Source organism: Alligator sinensis, unplaced genomic scaffold (assembly GCF_000455745.1).
Source record: "Alligator sinensis unplaced genomic scaffold, ASM45574v1 scaffold650_1, whole genome shotgun sequence".
NCBI classification, from domain to species: domain Eukaryota; kingdom Metazoa; phylum Chordata; order Crocodylia; family Alligatoridae; genus Alligator; species Alligator sinensis.
In genome coordinates, this window is record NW_005842674.1 from 295,647 (window position 1) to 311,753 (window position 16,107).

The 16,107-nt window shown below is 56.4% G+C and overlaps 1 protein-coding gene across 3 annotated transcripts in view; it reads right to left on the reverse strand.

The window, feature by feature from the left end:
• SCARA5 (scavenger receptor class A member 5) overlaps positions 1-16,107 on the reverse strand; it is a 62,400-nt gene that overhangs the window by 23,551 nt on the left and 22,742 nt on the right. For all 3 annotated transcript variants that reach the window (XM_006033891.3, XM_006033890.3, XM_025215777.1), the window contains exons 5-6: positions 10,673-10,753; positions 9,316-9,414 (exon numbers count right to left, since the gene is read on the reverse strand). In XM_006033891.3, the coding sequence (XP_006033953.1) occupies positions 9,316-9,414; positions 10,673-10,753 (180 nt within the window). The remainder of the gene's footprint in view (positions 1-9,315; positions 9,415-10,672; positions 10,754-16,107) is intronic.

Sequence of the window (16,107 nt, forward strand, 5' to 3'; positions counted from 1 at the left end):
CGCCCTTCAGAGACGCCACACCAAGAAAACAGCTCCTAAGCTGAAGTGTTACCATGCACCAGGCGGTTGCTGCTACAACACGACTGCCTTCCTCTGCGCTGAAATTCCTAAGTTAATAAATCCATGTTAGCTCCAGTAACAGCTGCCAAACCCTGAGTTGGTTAGAGTCCTCTGTGCCTCCCTGCAGTGCTTGCCAGGTAGATAAGCTGATTTCTGGGCAATCTTTGAAGTGAGCGTGGTGTGTTTTATATGCATGAAACCTTACAGCCAAGGCTGCGTCTGTTGTGAACAATCATGAACGGTCCTGTCGTGCCGCGACTGGCAGCAGCAATGTGCCGTAGCTAAAAATCTTCCTGCCTAAAAGCAGCTATGCAGCATCTGGAGCAGAGCACTGCATGCACCGTGCTCCATGTGCAGCAGGAGTTTCAGCCCATGCGTCAGGCCAGCTCTGCACCCATCGGTCTGAGACCCACGAGCCGGATGCTACAGCCCGCGGGCCGTATCTTTGACACCCCTGATCTGGAACTTGCGTTGCTGGCTATGCTTCACCCCAGAAGTGGCTGCCGGCCAGCAGAGACAGTGCTCCCGTAGAGCAAAAAAGTCTGAGCCAGAAGTGGGATCAGTGCTGCCCAGGCACTGCAGACGTGCCTGAGCTATTGCTCCCCGCGTCTGTTTTCTATAAGTTACAGAAATTCCTATAAATCACAGCAATGCGGCATCTGCTGCCAGAAGAGATTGCTTTTTGGCAATAGGCTTGAACCAAGCCCCTCGCTCTGAACACTCCTTAGCTCGGGGGGTTTCAGGGTCAGAGCTAAGTTTGGAGGCTGGGGCATGCTTGATACGATGCTTCTGCCCTGGGACAATCTTGCCATGGTGATGCCCCTGGGAACCGAGCTAGAGATCCAGCAATGGATGGATGCAGTGTTTTTAACACGGCAAAATTTCCTCAGAGTTTATTTCAGGGGTCAGCCCGGGGCGGCACTCGTGAGAAGCAATGGGTCTGGCTTGACTTCGGGATGCCCGTCACTAGGATAACCAGGTGCACGGGGTTTAATTCCTAGGGCCCCACTGGAAACCGGAGCAAAAGCAGGGTTTTATGGGCCCACAGCCACTCCACCATGGACACCAGCTGGCTGCTGGTGCTGCTGGGTACGTCGGCTGGACCTGACAGGGGAAAGCAGTTTCCATCCACAGCTCGACGTCTGGGAAACCAGGTCCTCAGACACTGCCTCGACGGTCCTACGAGATCCTGGATGGATGGGCGCTGATGGACAGCGGAAGCAGCATAGGACTTGTCCAAAACCAGCTACAGACACAGCGGACAACGGGACCTTCCTAACCCCAGACCCAGCCTGGCCATGGGTCTGCAAAGCCAACACGAGCGAGTGATCCCCCCACTTCAGTTGGGGTCCTCAGCCTTGCTTTAGAGGCTGGCTGTGCTTTGAAGGTTTCATAGTTTCATAGTAGGTAAGGTCAGAAGGGACCTGAGCAGATCATCAAGTCTGACCCCCTGCCGTGGTGCTTGGGAGTTGCAGCTCAGGGCATGAACGACAACCCTGTAACCACTGGCTGCAGCTGGGTGCAAAAGGACCCGACAGCGCTGGTTTCCAGGCGGTGACTGCAGCTTCTCTGGGTCGACAAGCACTGAAGGAGGCTGGAGACTAGTGGCAGGAGCCCCTCAACCATCTCCCCAAGCGCTGGGAAAGCTCTTTCAACCCCGAGGAGAGACAAATCTGCCGGGCTTGGCGCTGTTCCCAGACCCCAGGCTGCAGTTCCCAGCCTCCTATTTCCTGACAGGCCCTCGCTGTTGTCATTAAGTCGTACACGGGAGAGTTGGATGCATTTATTTTATAGGCGCTGGGCCTAGCGGCGACTCTCTTAGCATCCTTCATCCCCAGCTGGCTGCTCTGTTGCAGGATGATCTTAGAGTCATAGAAAAATAGAAAATGAGGGTTGGGACAGACCTCAGGAGGTTGCATCGAGTCCAACCCCCTGCTCCAAGCAGGACCAGCCCCGACTACATCATCCCAGCCAAGGCTTGGTCTACCCAGGTCTTGAAAAACTCCAAGGATGGAGACTGCACCACCTCTGTGGGTAATCCGTTATGTGTTTTATTGCCCTGCTAGTGAAAAAGTTCTACCTAATATTTAACCTAAATGTCCCTTGCTGCAGCTTGAGCCCATTGCTCCTTGTCCTGTCGTCTGCCCCCACTGAGACCAGTCCAGCTCCATCCTCTTTGCAGCCCCCCTGCAGGGAGGTGACGGCTGCTATTCAATCCCCCCTCGGTCTTCTCTTCTGCAGACTCAATCAGCCCAGTTCCCTCAGCCTCTCCTCCCCAGTCCTGTCCTCCAGCCCCACAACCATTTTTACTGCCCTCCACTGGACGCTCTCCAATGTGTCCACATCCTTTCTGCAGTGGGGGGGCCCACAACTGGACACAGGACTCCAGATGTGGCCTCCCCAGTGCTGGATAGAGAGGAATCACATCTCTCGATCTGCTGGCAACGCTCCTGCCGATGCAGCCCAGGATGTTGTTAGCCTTCTTGGCACCACGGGCACACTGCTGGCTCCTGTCCAGTTTCTTGTCCCCTGTCACCCCCAGGCCCTTTTCTGCAGAGCTGCTGCCCAGCCCGTCAGTCCTCAGCCTGTTGAAGAGCAAAGCAGCTCCTTCACGTAGCCTGGCCAAGGGGACTGAACACAGGACCCGGCCACATCCACGTTTAATCAGGGTGGACAAACACTTCAAGGCTGAGCTCTCCAATACTCCCTGATACACGCCGGCAGGAAAAAAAATGTTGTGTTTAATAACATACCTCCGGGCTGGGGTTGGGGGTGCTTGGCAGGGACAGGCGTAGAGCATAATCTGACCTCTCATCTCCACGCAATTTGCTCGTCAAACTATTGTTTGGCACCAGCCCAGGAGAAAAACCGACCTTCCCCGTCCTCCGAGAAAGGAAAGGAAACCACAGACCATAGCAAAGCTGCGGCTCGGGTTGGCGAATATCAAAACACACCCGGCGTCTGATTGCCTTCCAGGAACATCAGAACCGCGGGCTATTCTCCGTGTCGCCGTCTCCTTTGCATTGTCCAGGCTCCTTCCCACCCCCAAGAGTTATTATCGCTCTTGCAAAAGATGTGGGACTGCTCTGATTATCTCGCCCCGTCAAACCAGGCCAGGGAATGTTATCCGGTGGTTGGAGTAACGTCCGAGCCCAGCCTGCAGCTGGAAAGCCCACGCAAGACTTGGTATATAGCTGGTGCTCTCCAGGACGATGCTGATCTCCAAACAAATGATGGCTGGCTCTTAATCAAGGGGGAACAAGCAGGGCACCCTGCGAGCATGACTGTTAGGCTGCCTTTCCCCTCCCACCTCCCCTTGTCTTTGCAAAGCGGCTTTCAGCTGCACTGCATCCACCCCAGGGCTGTGCCCGTGCTCAGCTGTCTGCATCAAGTCCCCGCTCCTCTGAGAAGGGAGTCGGATGGGGCCAATCTGTTCGAAGCCCGAAGCTGGCTCGGGGCCTGGCTCTGCGCTGATCAGCCAGGGTTTATGGAGGCTTTGTCTTCTGGGAAGAGAAGGAGCCATGCACCAAGAACTCGGCCTCAAGTGCTTTCCAAGGGCTGAGCAACTGTACAAATATTATCTAATCCCCCCAGGAGAGCCGAAAAGCCGGCGCAGCCCTAAGCAAACACATGGCCTTTGGAGGCAGGGCAGTGCTGGGAGCAGGGCAGCTGGGGGCTAATGCGATGGAGAGATCCTGCCCCGCAGGGAGCCCCAGAAATCTCTTCCGTCCTGGATTGAAGTTGCAACCTAATAGGTTTAGGATGGATCTCAGGAAAACCTTCTTCCATCAGAGCAGGGAGGCAGTGGGAGAGGTGCCAGGGATGCGGGGGACTCCCCATCCCTGGAGGTGTCGAGGAGAGGGCGGACAGACGCAGGAGGGGGATGATCGAGGGGAGGTGGTTTTCAGCTTTTTCATTTGCAGATCCTTTTGGGGATTTCGAATGGAGATGCGGATCCCTCTGGATTGCAAGTGTGGGTATTCACATACTTCTCAGTGATCACAGACATCTTTCTCAGACCCCTTAGGCATAGTTTGAGGGGTCCATGGACCACGGGTTAAAAAGCACTGATCTAGGTGGAGCAAGGCCTGTGCTCTGCTATGGGGATCTCCCTGGCTTCTGGGCTTTGCTGGCTGCCTCCTTCCCTCCTTCCTGCTCCATGTCTCAGGGGGTTTTAAGCCTTCCCCAGAGGCACTGGGTGCTGCAGCCCGGGCTGGGGCTGGGGATTGGGCTGTGCCAACGCTCCTGCTGCCACCAACCCCGCAGGGTCCAGGCTAGAGGGTCTTGACCCTCTGCTCAGGGTCAGACGGATGCTGCATTTGGGGCCAGGAAGGGATTTTCCTCCCTGGTCAGACTGGTACGGACTGGGGGATTTTGCCTTCCTCTGTAGCAGGGGCACGGCCTCTGCCTGGGCTCTCTGCAGTGCATATTAACAACATTTACAGAAGTAGTGCGTTGGCTGCCGTGGTCCCCCTGGCAGGGTCAGGGGTGACAGTAGTTTTGCTAAGAGGTCAGACATGGGGTTGCATCTGGGGTGGTTTAGACAGGGTCAGGCAGGGCTTGGACTAGATGTGACCCCCGGAGCTCCCTCCCTATAGGACTCAAAGATTATCACAGCAACAGGGATGCAGGCGTGTCCCCCATCCCATTTCTTATGGGACTGTCTGAGAGATTAATGAGTGGGACATGGGTGGGACACGGGTGGGACTGTGGTAATGCCGCTGGGTTGGAACAACGCGAGGTGACGGTGCCTTCAACCGAGCGATTGGGGTTGCCTGCAGGGCTGGGGAAGTAGAAGGCCATGCTTTTGCTCCGGTATCAGCTGCTGAGGGCACTACATCCTCTGGCTGGCCTTACCTGGGGGTTGCTTTAGCCTACAGCAATACTGCTTCTTGCATACAACATGCACCTTCCCGCCCCAAAATCAGCCCCTCCACAAATGACGGGGCATGTGTTGTTTCTGCTGGAAAAGGAGCACGCCTGGAGACACAGTGCTTGCGTCTGCTCAGCAAACTGAAGGGGCAGCATCCTGTGTTGACTTATACGATGGGGAACTCCCTACTTGAGAGCACGGAGGCGGAAAGGGATCTTGGTGTCATTATTGACTCCAAGATGAACATGGGCCGACAATGCGAGGTCATGGTTGGCAGGGCTAACCGGACCTTGTCGTGCATCCACAGGTGCATCTCGAGTAGAGCCAGGGAGGTGATCCTCCCCCTCTATGCGACGCTGGTCAGGCCGCAGCTGGAGTATTGTGTCCAGTTCTGTGCGCCCCATTTCAGGAGGGATGTGGACAACATTGAGAGGGTCCAGAGGAGGGCCACCCGCATGATCCGGGGACAACAGGGCAGACCCTACAGTGAGAGACTGCGGGACCTGAACCTATTCAGCCTCCACAAGAGAAGGCTGAGGGGGGACCTGGTGACCGTCTATAAACTCACTAGGGGGAACCAGAAGGGTTTGGGGGAGACGCTGTTTCCCCGAGCCCCCGCTGGCATAACAAGGAGTAATGGGCACAAGTTGATGGAGAGGAGGTACAGATTGGACATCCGAAAAAACTACTTCACAGTTAGGGCGGCTAGGAGCTGGAACCAACTTCCAAGGGAGGTGGTGCTGGCCCCTACCCTGGGGGGCTTTAAGAAGAGGCTGGGTACCCACCTGGCTGGGCCCCATTGAGTCCCGTTTTTGTTTTTAGGGTGTTTTTTTTTTTTGGGGGTTGTTCTCCTGCCCTGGCGGGGGGTTGGACTAGAAGATCTATTAGGTCCCTTCCGACCCTGTAACTATGAAACTATGAAACTATGACCATCTCGCAGCCGTAGCTATCGGCTGAGCCCTGTAACCGGGCCTGCAGCAGCAAGTGAGCTGCTGGTAGCATCTGGATGAGGCTTGTGATGTGGAAACAGGAATTTATGTCAAGAACTACTTACAGTAAGGAACTAGCACTCATGCTGCTGTCCTTGCAAGGGCCCAGGGCCTCACCTTGTGTGCCAGAGAGTACGTCCTCCTGCAAACACAGTGACCACGAAGTGTGGCATTGCAAGACACACCAAGAGGTTCCTGATGCCATCCTCCCCAGACGCTCGTGTTGCTTTCTGTCACCCAGCTGGCCATGACTCTGTAGAAATCTTTTATTTTTCTACAGTCTGCTTTCCAAAAAACAAGGTGTGTGTTTTATCAGAGGGCATGTTATATGCCAGACAGTACGGTACCGGTGCTTATTATATCCTCTCTGGGCCACTGGGGTGCCACCAATTTCTCACGATTAACCCTTGACTGGCTGCTGAACATTAAATCTGGCTTACAAAGCAGCGACACCTTTACCGAGATGCCCCAAGCAATGGAAGATCATTGTGACGGTGCTGGTGGCTGGTCCTGACTCGCTCCAAATACCCGGGGCTGCACAGTGCACCAAGGAAATGGCGCACACAGCCCATCCCCTGCTTGTGTTTTCATTGCTCAGGAGCTCTTGCACCACAGGGCTGCTTCCAAGACAGCTGTGTGTTTGTAGGGATGGACCCAAAGCCATTCCCTTCCCCGCTGTCTAGCTGTACAACAACCAGTTCTGGGACTGGCTCCTTGCTCCTTTTTGGAGAGCCATGGAGAAGCGAGTAGGGCCTGTGCCTATGTGGGGTTGTCTGCAGATTGCATTGCCCAGACCTGCATACGCAGGACCCCTGCTTGGCTTGGGTTGCTGCATCAAGACCTTTCTTTTGCTGCCTCAGTGCTTTGCCAGGTCACCAAGAAATCTCTGCTTCCCTTTCGGCTGAGATCTTGCAGGGTCTACGCCATGAGTCTAAGGGAGGGCTGGACCTGGAGGAAGAGGTCTGTTTGCAGTGGCAGCATGAGACGAAAGGCAGGAGGAGAAAGTGATCTTTTCAGTGAGGCCGGGGATATTTTCTATGATAGCAGGTGCTGGGCAGACCGATGGAGAAAACAAGTAACATAAGGATGGTAGGGTCGGACCCCAGATCCAGCCTGTCCTCCTGTCTCCAAAGGTGGCTAACAAGAAAAGCAAGGGAGTCGTATTCTCCGGGACATCCCATCCCCTGGCATCAGGAGGGTGTTTGCATGGGTGAGTGGCGTACTGAAAAGAGACACTTTCTTCTTGCTTTCATGAGCAATTAACCTGCAGAACTCATCGCCGCAGGATATCACCACGGCCAAGTGCTCAGGAGCACGCAGGAAAGCTTTGACACGTGCGTGGATATTGGCTGCTGTCACGGGTGCATAAGGGAGAACACCCTTCGCGTTTCGTGGCACGGGACCTGGTGTCCTGAAGACACCTCCCCTAAGGGTGGGCTTTTCCACCCACATCTAGCAGGGCCCCCTCCTGCTCCCTGAGCTCCAGTACACAAGACTACCTGGGCCTGAATGGAAGTTATAGGGTCACAGAGCAGTGGGGTGGAAGGGACCTGTAATGGTCACATCTGAAGCAGGATCATGCCTACTCAAACCATCCTCTATTTCGTGGGTGTGACCCACTAGATCAGTGGCTCTCAAGCCTTTCAGAGAGACTAAAGGCCCCCTTGGAAAATGTCAGCTCTGAGCTTTCACTCCCTTTCTGACTCCGGAAAAATGCTAGATCAAGTCTTCCCGATGCAAAGAATGCAGCCAGCCCCCAGCAGGCTCGGACGTGGTGTATTCCTGTTGGAAATCCCTGGGTGTCTGTTGTGAATCACAGATAGTTTTGCACACTTAACTGTGCTAATAGGGTTGTAGCACCCTTCCAGGGGTCTCACAGCACCCTGGTTGAGAATCACGGCACTAACGAGGCATGCTTTGCATGCCTGTAACCTTACATGATCCCCTGCCCACACAGGAACCCCTGGTTCTTATGAAATCTGGAAATAGGTTTCTTATGAGACTAGGTTTCTTATGCAATCAGGAAATAGGTTTTCTGCAGTCTCCATAGCCCGAAACCACTTCCCCACCTACGTTCCTAAGCCGTGTGCTGGCAGGAGACAGCACCCGTGTTGGTTTGGGGTCCCCGCAGCCTGTGGCAAAGGCATCGCGCACACGGCTCTCTCCTAAGGGAGACGTGCTCTTTTATACAAGTACTGAACGACCGCACGGCAATGTCTCGTGGAGATGCACCAACCATTTCCCATGTTAGAATAACAGGCATTTGAGGCAGAAACAGTACATTTGAAAGATAGGACAGTTTCCAGCTGGGTTTTGCAGCTGATGGCTGGAGACTTGTTGTTTTTCAAGTCTCCATCCTTATTTCGGCTAAAATAGATGCACGTGCTCTGGAGCTACCTTGTCATCCAAGCAGCGGCTTCCGCCCTGTGAGACTGCACCCGTTTCTAACCTGGGATGGAGCGAGCCCCAAAACCACAAGAAACCAAAAGGAAGTGACAGGAATAAATAAACTGCAGGCTAAACACAGAGCCGGTGGGTGTTATGACTTGCCTCTCATCCTGAGCTATGCATTTAAACTCCAGCGCCCTTACAGCCAGGGGTCCGGCTCCAACACCCTTGCAGCCGGGCGTCCGGCTCCAACCAGAGAAAACAATCTGTGCATGCCCAGCGCGGATACGAGCCAGGCCTCTGGCTGCTGCGAAAATCCTGGCTGATGTAGCAGGGAAGGGATTGCGAGCGAGTGATCAGAGTGGGGCTGGAGGAGGATTCACGGCCAGGGCTTAGGGAGGGAAAGTCTTCCAAACAGCCCAGCCCACGCCAGCCGCCGCAACCTCAGCCCCCAAAGCAAACAGCCGCCCTCTGCTTTCTTATATTCCTTCCCTGTTGGATGCTGCAATGGTCCCCGGCGAGGCTGGCTCGCTCCAGCCCCCGCGGCGAGGGCACCACTTGCGAGCAATCCCCTTCGCAGGCAGTCGGATTTGATCCTCTGCCCACCTCACTCCACCCGCTCGCTCAGTTTCGGGCTCAGCCCCGCTGGGTAATTTGGGGGAGGATGACCAGTGCCACTGCTGAATGGGCACAGCCGGACACCAGGATCCTGCCCCTTTCACTGGGTGGCAATTTGCAGCAAACCTAGATGGCTCCAACCCTGAGCTTCAGACCAGCACGGAGCCTGCCCCGATGTCCACCCCGCTCTCCTGACCTCAGGCAGGGTACAAACCTGCCCAGAGCCTGCTTGTGGCCAGCTGCACCCTCCGACCGCCCCTGCCCACAGGCAGCACGGCCCAGAGGAGGGTCCTGGCGTCTCCAGGGGGGCAGTGATGGGGAGGGAGCAGATGACGGAGAGGGAGGGATGCAGCTGTGCTGGAGGGGAGAGGGGGGGCACATCCGTACCTTTGAGTCCCCGCATCCCGGTGAGGCCGGGCGGGCCGAGGTCGCCTTGGTCGCCTTTGAGGCCACGTGGTCCTGAAGGCCCTCTCTCCCCGGGCATCCCTGGAAGGGGAAGGAATGACAGGCGCTGAGTCCATGCAGCATGAACCACATGCTGGCAGCAGGACCGGGGCTGCCCCGCTCTTTCCTCCCCAAGCTGAGCCATTTGGTGGCTGCAGCTCTCAGCCAGCTGGCTTGGGGCTGGGGGGAAGCCTCCTTTGCGGGCACGGGTAGTGGCCAAGCCAGGGGGGTCTCCCCTGTGCCCAGCAAGCTGTGCTGACCCAGAAGCCCGAGGAGCTCTGCCATTGCCGCTGGGGCATACGGACCCCCCTGTGCTGCATCCCTCGGGCACAACCACCCCCACTTCCTCCACGGGAGCCGGAGACAGCAGTGTGGGGTGTTGGAAAGCAGCTGCTGGGGCAAAGCCTCTGCACCCAAGCCATCTGGTTTGCAGCCAAGCTCAATTCCTACATCAACCTGCGCCGGGAGCGTTTGGGGAAAGGAGCGCGTGGTGATCGGCTGCCCAGTTGGCTCCAATAGAAACGCTCCCCTGGGAAAGGAAGGAGGCTTGGGAGAGGGGAAGAAGTTGAAGCCAAGGACCGGGAGAGAGGGGGCAGACACCCACCCTCCCTTTGCTGCTGAGCATGGGGCAGGAGGCAGGGGCTGCGATGGATCTCCGGGGTCGCTGGGTCCAGCCCCTGCGCTCACAAACAACCCCGCCTGATCTATCTCCCAAACAGGAGGGCGATAAGGAGGATGAGGTCTCCAACCCCACTGCTCTGGCTTGCAAGAGTCAGCACAGAGCTGGGGGTGCTCCTAAGCGCATGCACCTCGGGTCCAAGATGCCCGAGGAGCTTGGGGTGCAGGAGAACGGTCCCTGAGCCCTGGGAGAGGAGCTGCCTGGGGTAGGATGAGCAGACGAAGCCATGGGTCCTTGTGTGTGTCGGAGCCAGGATGGATGACCCCAAGGCTCCCCTCAGCCAGGACAAAGACCCTAGCTGCTTGACCTCCGAGGCTGGGGCCTAGGCTACGTGGCCTCTAAACACGACGTGGCTCCAGCCAAGCCATGCACACTTGACTTATGGGCCAGTCGAAGGGAAGGAGCAGAGGCTTTGCTGCTGGAGTAACGTAACCCTAGCTTGGACATGCACTGGGGAAGCAGCAAGGGAAGGGCCCCACAGTCCCCCCTGCCTTGCTCCTGTTCCCAAGGCTTTGCAGATGCCAGCAGCAGGCTCCTGGCCTGAGACAAAGCCCAGGGGAGTCTTTCCCTTGGTTGCACCAGGCTCATGTACGGCTCCGCACCTCGCACACGGCCCCTTACCTCTCAGTCCAGGCAAGCCAGGAACACCGGGCTCACCCTCCATCCCTTCATTGCCTTGGTCTCCTTTTGGTCCTGGAGGCCCTGGAAGAAAAGAGGGGGCACACAGGGGTTTAGTGGCCCCCTTCCTTCAGAGCAGAGCCAACCTCCATAGTGAGAGCATCAACAATCAGCCCTGCGCCCTCCCAGAGTGCCACTATGGTCCCCCTCCCCTGCCCGATCTGCTGTTCTGCTTTCCATTCCCTGCCTGTGCTCTTTTGTCACTCTGCTGCTCTGCTTTCTGCTCCCAGCCCTACCTGCCGTTGCACTGCTTGTCCCCTCCCTGATCAGCCGTGTGCCACGCATAGAAGCGGCCTGTGCCATTTGTAGCACGCGTGCCATGGGTTGGCCACCCCGACCTATAGGAACCGGTGGGCAAACTCCTGAGCATCCCAGGCTAGAAAAATCTCACCGTGACCCTGGCATGGAAACCCACAAGGATCGGACAGCAGATCCCGTCCGGTGGGAAACGTCAATGTTTCAACATTTCTTGTTGGCCCACATCTGAGTGGAAAGCCAAGGTTTTGAAAGGTTGCTATGGAAACCTCCAAGTGACCTCCAAATAACGTCCAAACCAGCCATATTCACTTGGCCCTTCAGAAGGTCCAGTTTCACAAAACTGAGAGCAATTATGAGCTCAATCGGTTGGCAGACAGCATCAAACTGGATGACTAGGGATGATAAAAACATTGTACCAGAAGTCTCAAAATCCACAGCTTCACAATTACGAACAAGGCTGCAGTGCATACACACCAGCCTGCTTGAAGGTGAAGTGGTGTCAGATGATGATGATGATTCTCCATCCTTGGAGATTTTAAAGCCCTGGCTAGACAAAGCCCTGGCTGGGATGATGTAGTTGGGGCTGGTCCTGCTTGGAGCAGGGGGGTTCGACTAGATGTGACCTCCCGAGGTCCCTTCAACCTTAATTTTTTAAGATAAAAGTACTGGAAGAAAGGGGAAGTTGCTAGTAATTCATATAAACTGGAAGCAGGGAACTGTAGAAAACTGATAAGGGAAGCAAAAGAACACAAGGAAAATCTATGGCCTGAACAGGTAAGAGCACCGAGAAGTTTTAAAAACTATATCTGGGCAAAAATGCAGGTATTTGTTATTTCTAGACTAAAATAAGCAGTAATCATGCAGAATAGCAGTAAGTATTCAATAGCTATTTCTATCCTCTAGTTGGAAAAAAGCCAGATGATGTGTTCCTGGATGATGCCGATAAAACAGAATACTTTCCATTCTTGCACTGACGACGCAGGGCGTTATGCAATTGCTACTAAAGCTGGACCTTTCAAATCAGCTGCTCTGCATCATTTTCATCCAAGAGCTGATGCTAGTTTTCAGTCAGTCTAGAAACGCTGGCGGAGGTCCAGCAGCTTGGAAGAAGATCAAAGTGGCGCCAACCTTTATGAACGGTAACGAGCTGCCCTGCGTCCTCGGAGGCTGTCGTCCTGACAGCCAAAATCAGGGAATGGCCAATGCAGGACCCCAGACGGAAAGGAGGGTGATCTCATGTCAATCAGCCTGGGTTTGGGGAAGACAAGCCTTTGCAAACTAACTGTGTTTTTTAAAGAGATCCCAACTCGGTTGGTAAAGGTGCAGAATTGATGATTCCTGCATTCAACTTGGGGGTCACTTGTCAGCCCCCTGCTTTTCCCACCCATCCCAGCCTTGTCTCGGATGGACCCTGTTGCTTTGGTGGGAGGTTAGCGTTGCAGGTGGAGCGCTCCGTTTCACACTTAATCCGCGTGTCCCTGTCCTGCAAAGTCTCTTCCCCTTGCGGCGTCCCAACGGAAGGGATTTGGAGTGGGGAGATGTGCAGAGATACTGCCCCGAACTGCCCCGTGGCCACAGGGCTCCTGCACGGAGCCGGCTCCAGCATGGCTGGGACTTGTGCAGCGACTGTACCCTAAAGCTATATATGGCCCCATGTTACAGGCAAGCTGGGAAATAGCCTGGTCGCTCTTGCCACATGGGGCTGGGAGGGAATCCTGACTGCCCCCTGCACCTTTTTTGCACCATGCATCAGGGGGGGTTTAAGCCTCCCGCAGAGGTGCTGGGTGCTGCTGCAGCTCAGATTGGGGATGCAGACTGGGCTGTGCCCATGCTCCTGCTGGCACCAACCCCACTGGGTCTTGGCTCAAGGTCAGACCGATGCTGCATTTGGGGTCAGGAAGGGATGTTGCCCTGGTCAGACTGGGGGGGATTGCCTTCCTATGTAGCAGGGGCACAACCTCTGCCTGGGATCTCTTGCACATATATTAACAACCTTTTATAGAAGCAGGACGTTGGCTGCAGTGGCGCCAATGCTTTCCCTGGGGAAGGGTCCGGTGCGATGCCTGCTGCTGCATCGGGGGCAACTGTGTCGTGTTGCTCAGAGGTCAGACACCGGGTTTGTCTGGGCTGGTTTGCACAGGGCTGATCCAGCCCCAGGCAGAGGTTGGGCGAGATGTGACCCCCGCAGCTCCCCGCCAGCCCCATGGCTCTGTGTTTTCCATGAAAGCCTGTCACCGTGAACGACGGTGAGGAGTGAATAATGCTCCAATCAAGATGGGAGCTGCTAGCTCGGGAGAGGACAGACCGACTCCTACAGACACCAGCCCAAAGCAGGGTAAAGGGGTTATACCAGGGCAGGAATAGTGGAGGGAGGTTGCAGGCTGGGGGTCCCGGGCAGGGAGGTGCAAGGGGGGTCCCGGGCAGAACTGTGTTGGGTCTGGGACCAGCACAGCAGAGGCACCCTGTGGAAAGAGCAGGCTTGAGCTAACCTAGGAAACCCCCAGGCCAGCTTCACCCCTGGACCAGTGCATCGCCTCTGAAGGATGGGACTGACCCTCCTGTCTAGTGTGGCAGCAGCCAGCATCTGGGACCCACTGCGCTAGGTGCCGTACAAAGAAAACCCCAGCGAGGACCTGAGTGTTGAAGCCCACAGATACAGCCAGCTGGGATGGAGCAAGCCTGACCTCCAGCCCAGCCCCAGGATTTCCACCCCACGAGCCCCGCGCCGCTGCGCGAGCCAGAGCAGATCAGCTGCCGACGCTGAGTGCTCTCATTCATCACTCCGTTATTATTTAAGGCCAGTTAATTAACCTCCTGCTCTGCTGCCGGCTGGCTGGGGGTGGGCCTGCTCTGTGCAAGGTGCTTGGGATTAGCTGGAACATCCTCCCTCCACCTCCCCGTGTCCAGAGGGCCATGCTGGCTTCCTTCCCCTCCTTGCTGCCTTGATGCCCTGTGGCCCTGGCTCTCTGAGCAGTGCAAAGTCCCTCTCAAAGCAGCTAGAAACCCCCTAGGGATGGCTGGGAACGCACAGAGCAGGACGAAGCCCGCAGGGGCATGGGGCTCATAAATCAATTGGCTCGCGGCCGGCCCCGTAAACAGGGCGTGGGGAAAGGGAGAGACAGGGATGGAGCCTGCCAAGAGCACGCTCACGCTGCAGCTATCCATCGGCACGAGGCCTCTCCGGGGAGGGCCAGCTGTGCTTTCCAGCTGTTCTCACCGGAGCAGTGGGGCACGCGTGGGCAGGACCTGCATCCTGCCCGAGATGCGCTCGCAGCCGTCTCCAGGGCCAGGGTGAGGGCTCAGCCCAAGGGGGCCTGCAGGGTTGCCCCTGGTGTAGAGGGGACCGTGCGACGATGCTTAGTAAGGGACTTTGAAGCAGGGTTTCTAGTTCTATTTTGCTTCTCAACTGAGATGTGGCAAAGGGATCACCCCTGGTTTTGCTGGAGAGCTCGATGGAGGGTGTGCGCCCCTGGCATCTCTCTTATCGGGGCGTTGTGCACAGCGCATGCCTTGGGGTGGCTTGGACAGGCCCCTTGGGGCCCTGCAGCCTCAGCTTTGTTCTCATTAGTGGAGGGAAGAAAAAGCCTGAACACGGGACACGGGGGAAGTGGAGCAGGCAACTCACACTGATGGGAGCCCTAGTGTAGACAGCGCTCTGCCCCTATTCCTGCCTCGTGGCATTCCCACCTCCTTTGGCCCAGGGGTGCCAGGGGGATTCAGAGCTCCCACCCTGCCCTGCGAAGCTCTGGCTGGGAGGACTTGGCTCTGGACACGCTCCTCACCAATGCTCCCAGGCTGTTTTGCATCCCCCCGCCATCCTGCCAGCAACCAAGGGTGAGGCAGAGGTGTTGAATGCTGAATGCCGCACGCCCTGCCTTACGGATAACCCAGCCCATGCCCCTCTCCTATGGGGGCAGCCCCCTCCCGAGGGTGACGATCTCGGGGACTGCAAGGCCTGGAGGCCCCAGAAGAGCCTCAGGAGCTGGCCCTGCTTTTCCCGGCAGCACACCCTTCATACGGAGGCAGATGCAGGCCACGGTGGGCAAATCTGGAGATGCACGGGCTGTAGAGGCAATGGGGCGTCCGGGCAGGTGAACAGGGCATGGCCGGAGCTTCCCACTGTGCAACTTTGACCACTCGAGCCAGACGCTGTTGCCTATCTCCCCTGTTCGACACCTCCTGATGGCCCTCGGTCCAATCCCCACTAGGACGCAGGTAAGCTACCAGCCACCGCCACGTCCTGTGGCAGGGAGTGCCATGGGTGAATGACATGCTGGGTGATACAGAACAGCCTCTGGGGAGCTTTAAACCTGCTCCCTTGTAGTTTCATGGTACATCCCTGCATTTTGGTAATGTGAGGTGGAGAACAGCACCAATTTACTCAGAGGAGGCTGGGATGGGGGGAGGTTTGATAACAGTCAGAGTCACAGCATCCCAGAGCCGTGGGGCTGGCAGGGAGCGCTGCAGAGGTCCCATCTAATCCAACCCCTGCCTGGGGCAGGGTCAGCCCTGTGCAAACCAGCCCAGACACATCCAGTGGCTGACCTCTGAGCAAAACTATAGTCACCCTTGATACAGCACCAGGCATCGAACCCGAACCTGCCCCGGGGAAAGCAGGGGGACCACGACACCAATGTCCTGCTGCTGCAAAGGTTGTTAATAGATGCTCAAGAGATCCCAGGCTGTGCCCCGACTACAGAGTAATGCAAAACCCCACCATGTCTGCACAGTCTGACCAGGGAGGGCAATTCCTTCCTGACCCCAAATGCAGCATCGGTCTGACCCTGAGCGCAGGGGCAAGACCCTCCAGCCAGGACCCTCTGGGGTTGGTGCCAGCAGGAGCATTGGCACAGCCCAGTTCCCATCTCCACCTGGGCTGCAGTCAACACCTAGGAGGGAGGCTTCAAATACTTGAGAGGTGATGACAGAGAGGATGGAGCTGGGTTTTCCTCTGCGACTGTAGCAGGCAGGACTTGGAGCAATGGGCTCAAGCTGCAGCAGGGGAAACTGAGGCTGGAGATGAGGAGGGACTTTGTGGCTCTGACATGGGAACAGGCTGCCCAGAGACACGGTGGACATTGAATGTTTCCAAGAGCACTTTTGGGCAGACACGTGGCTGG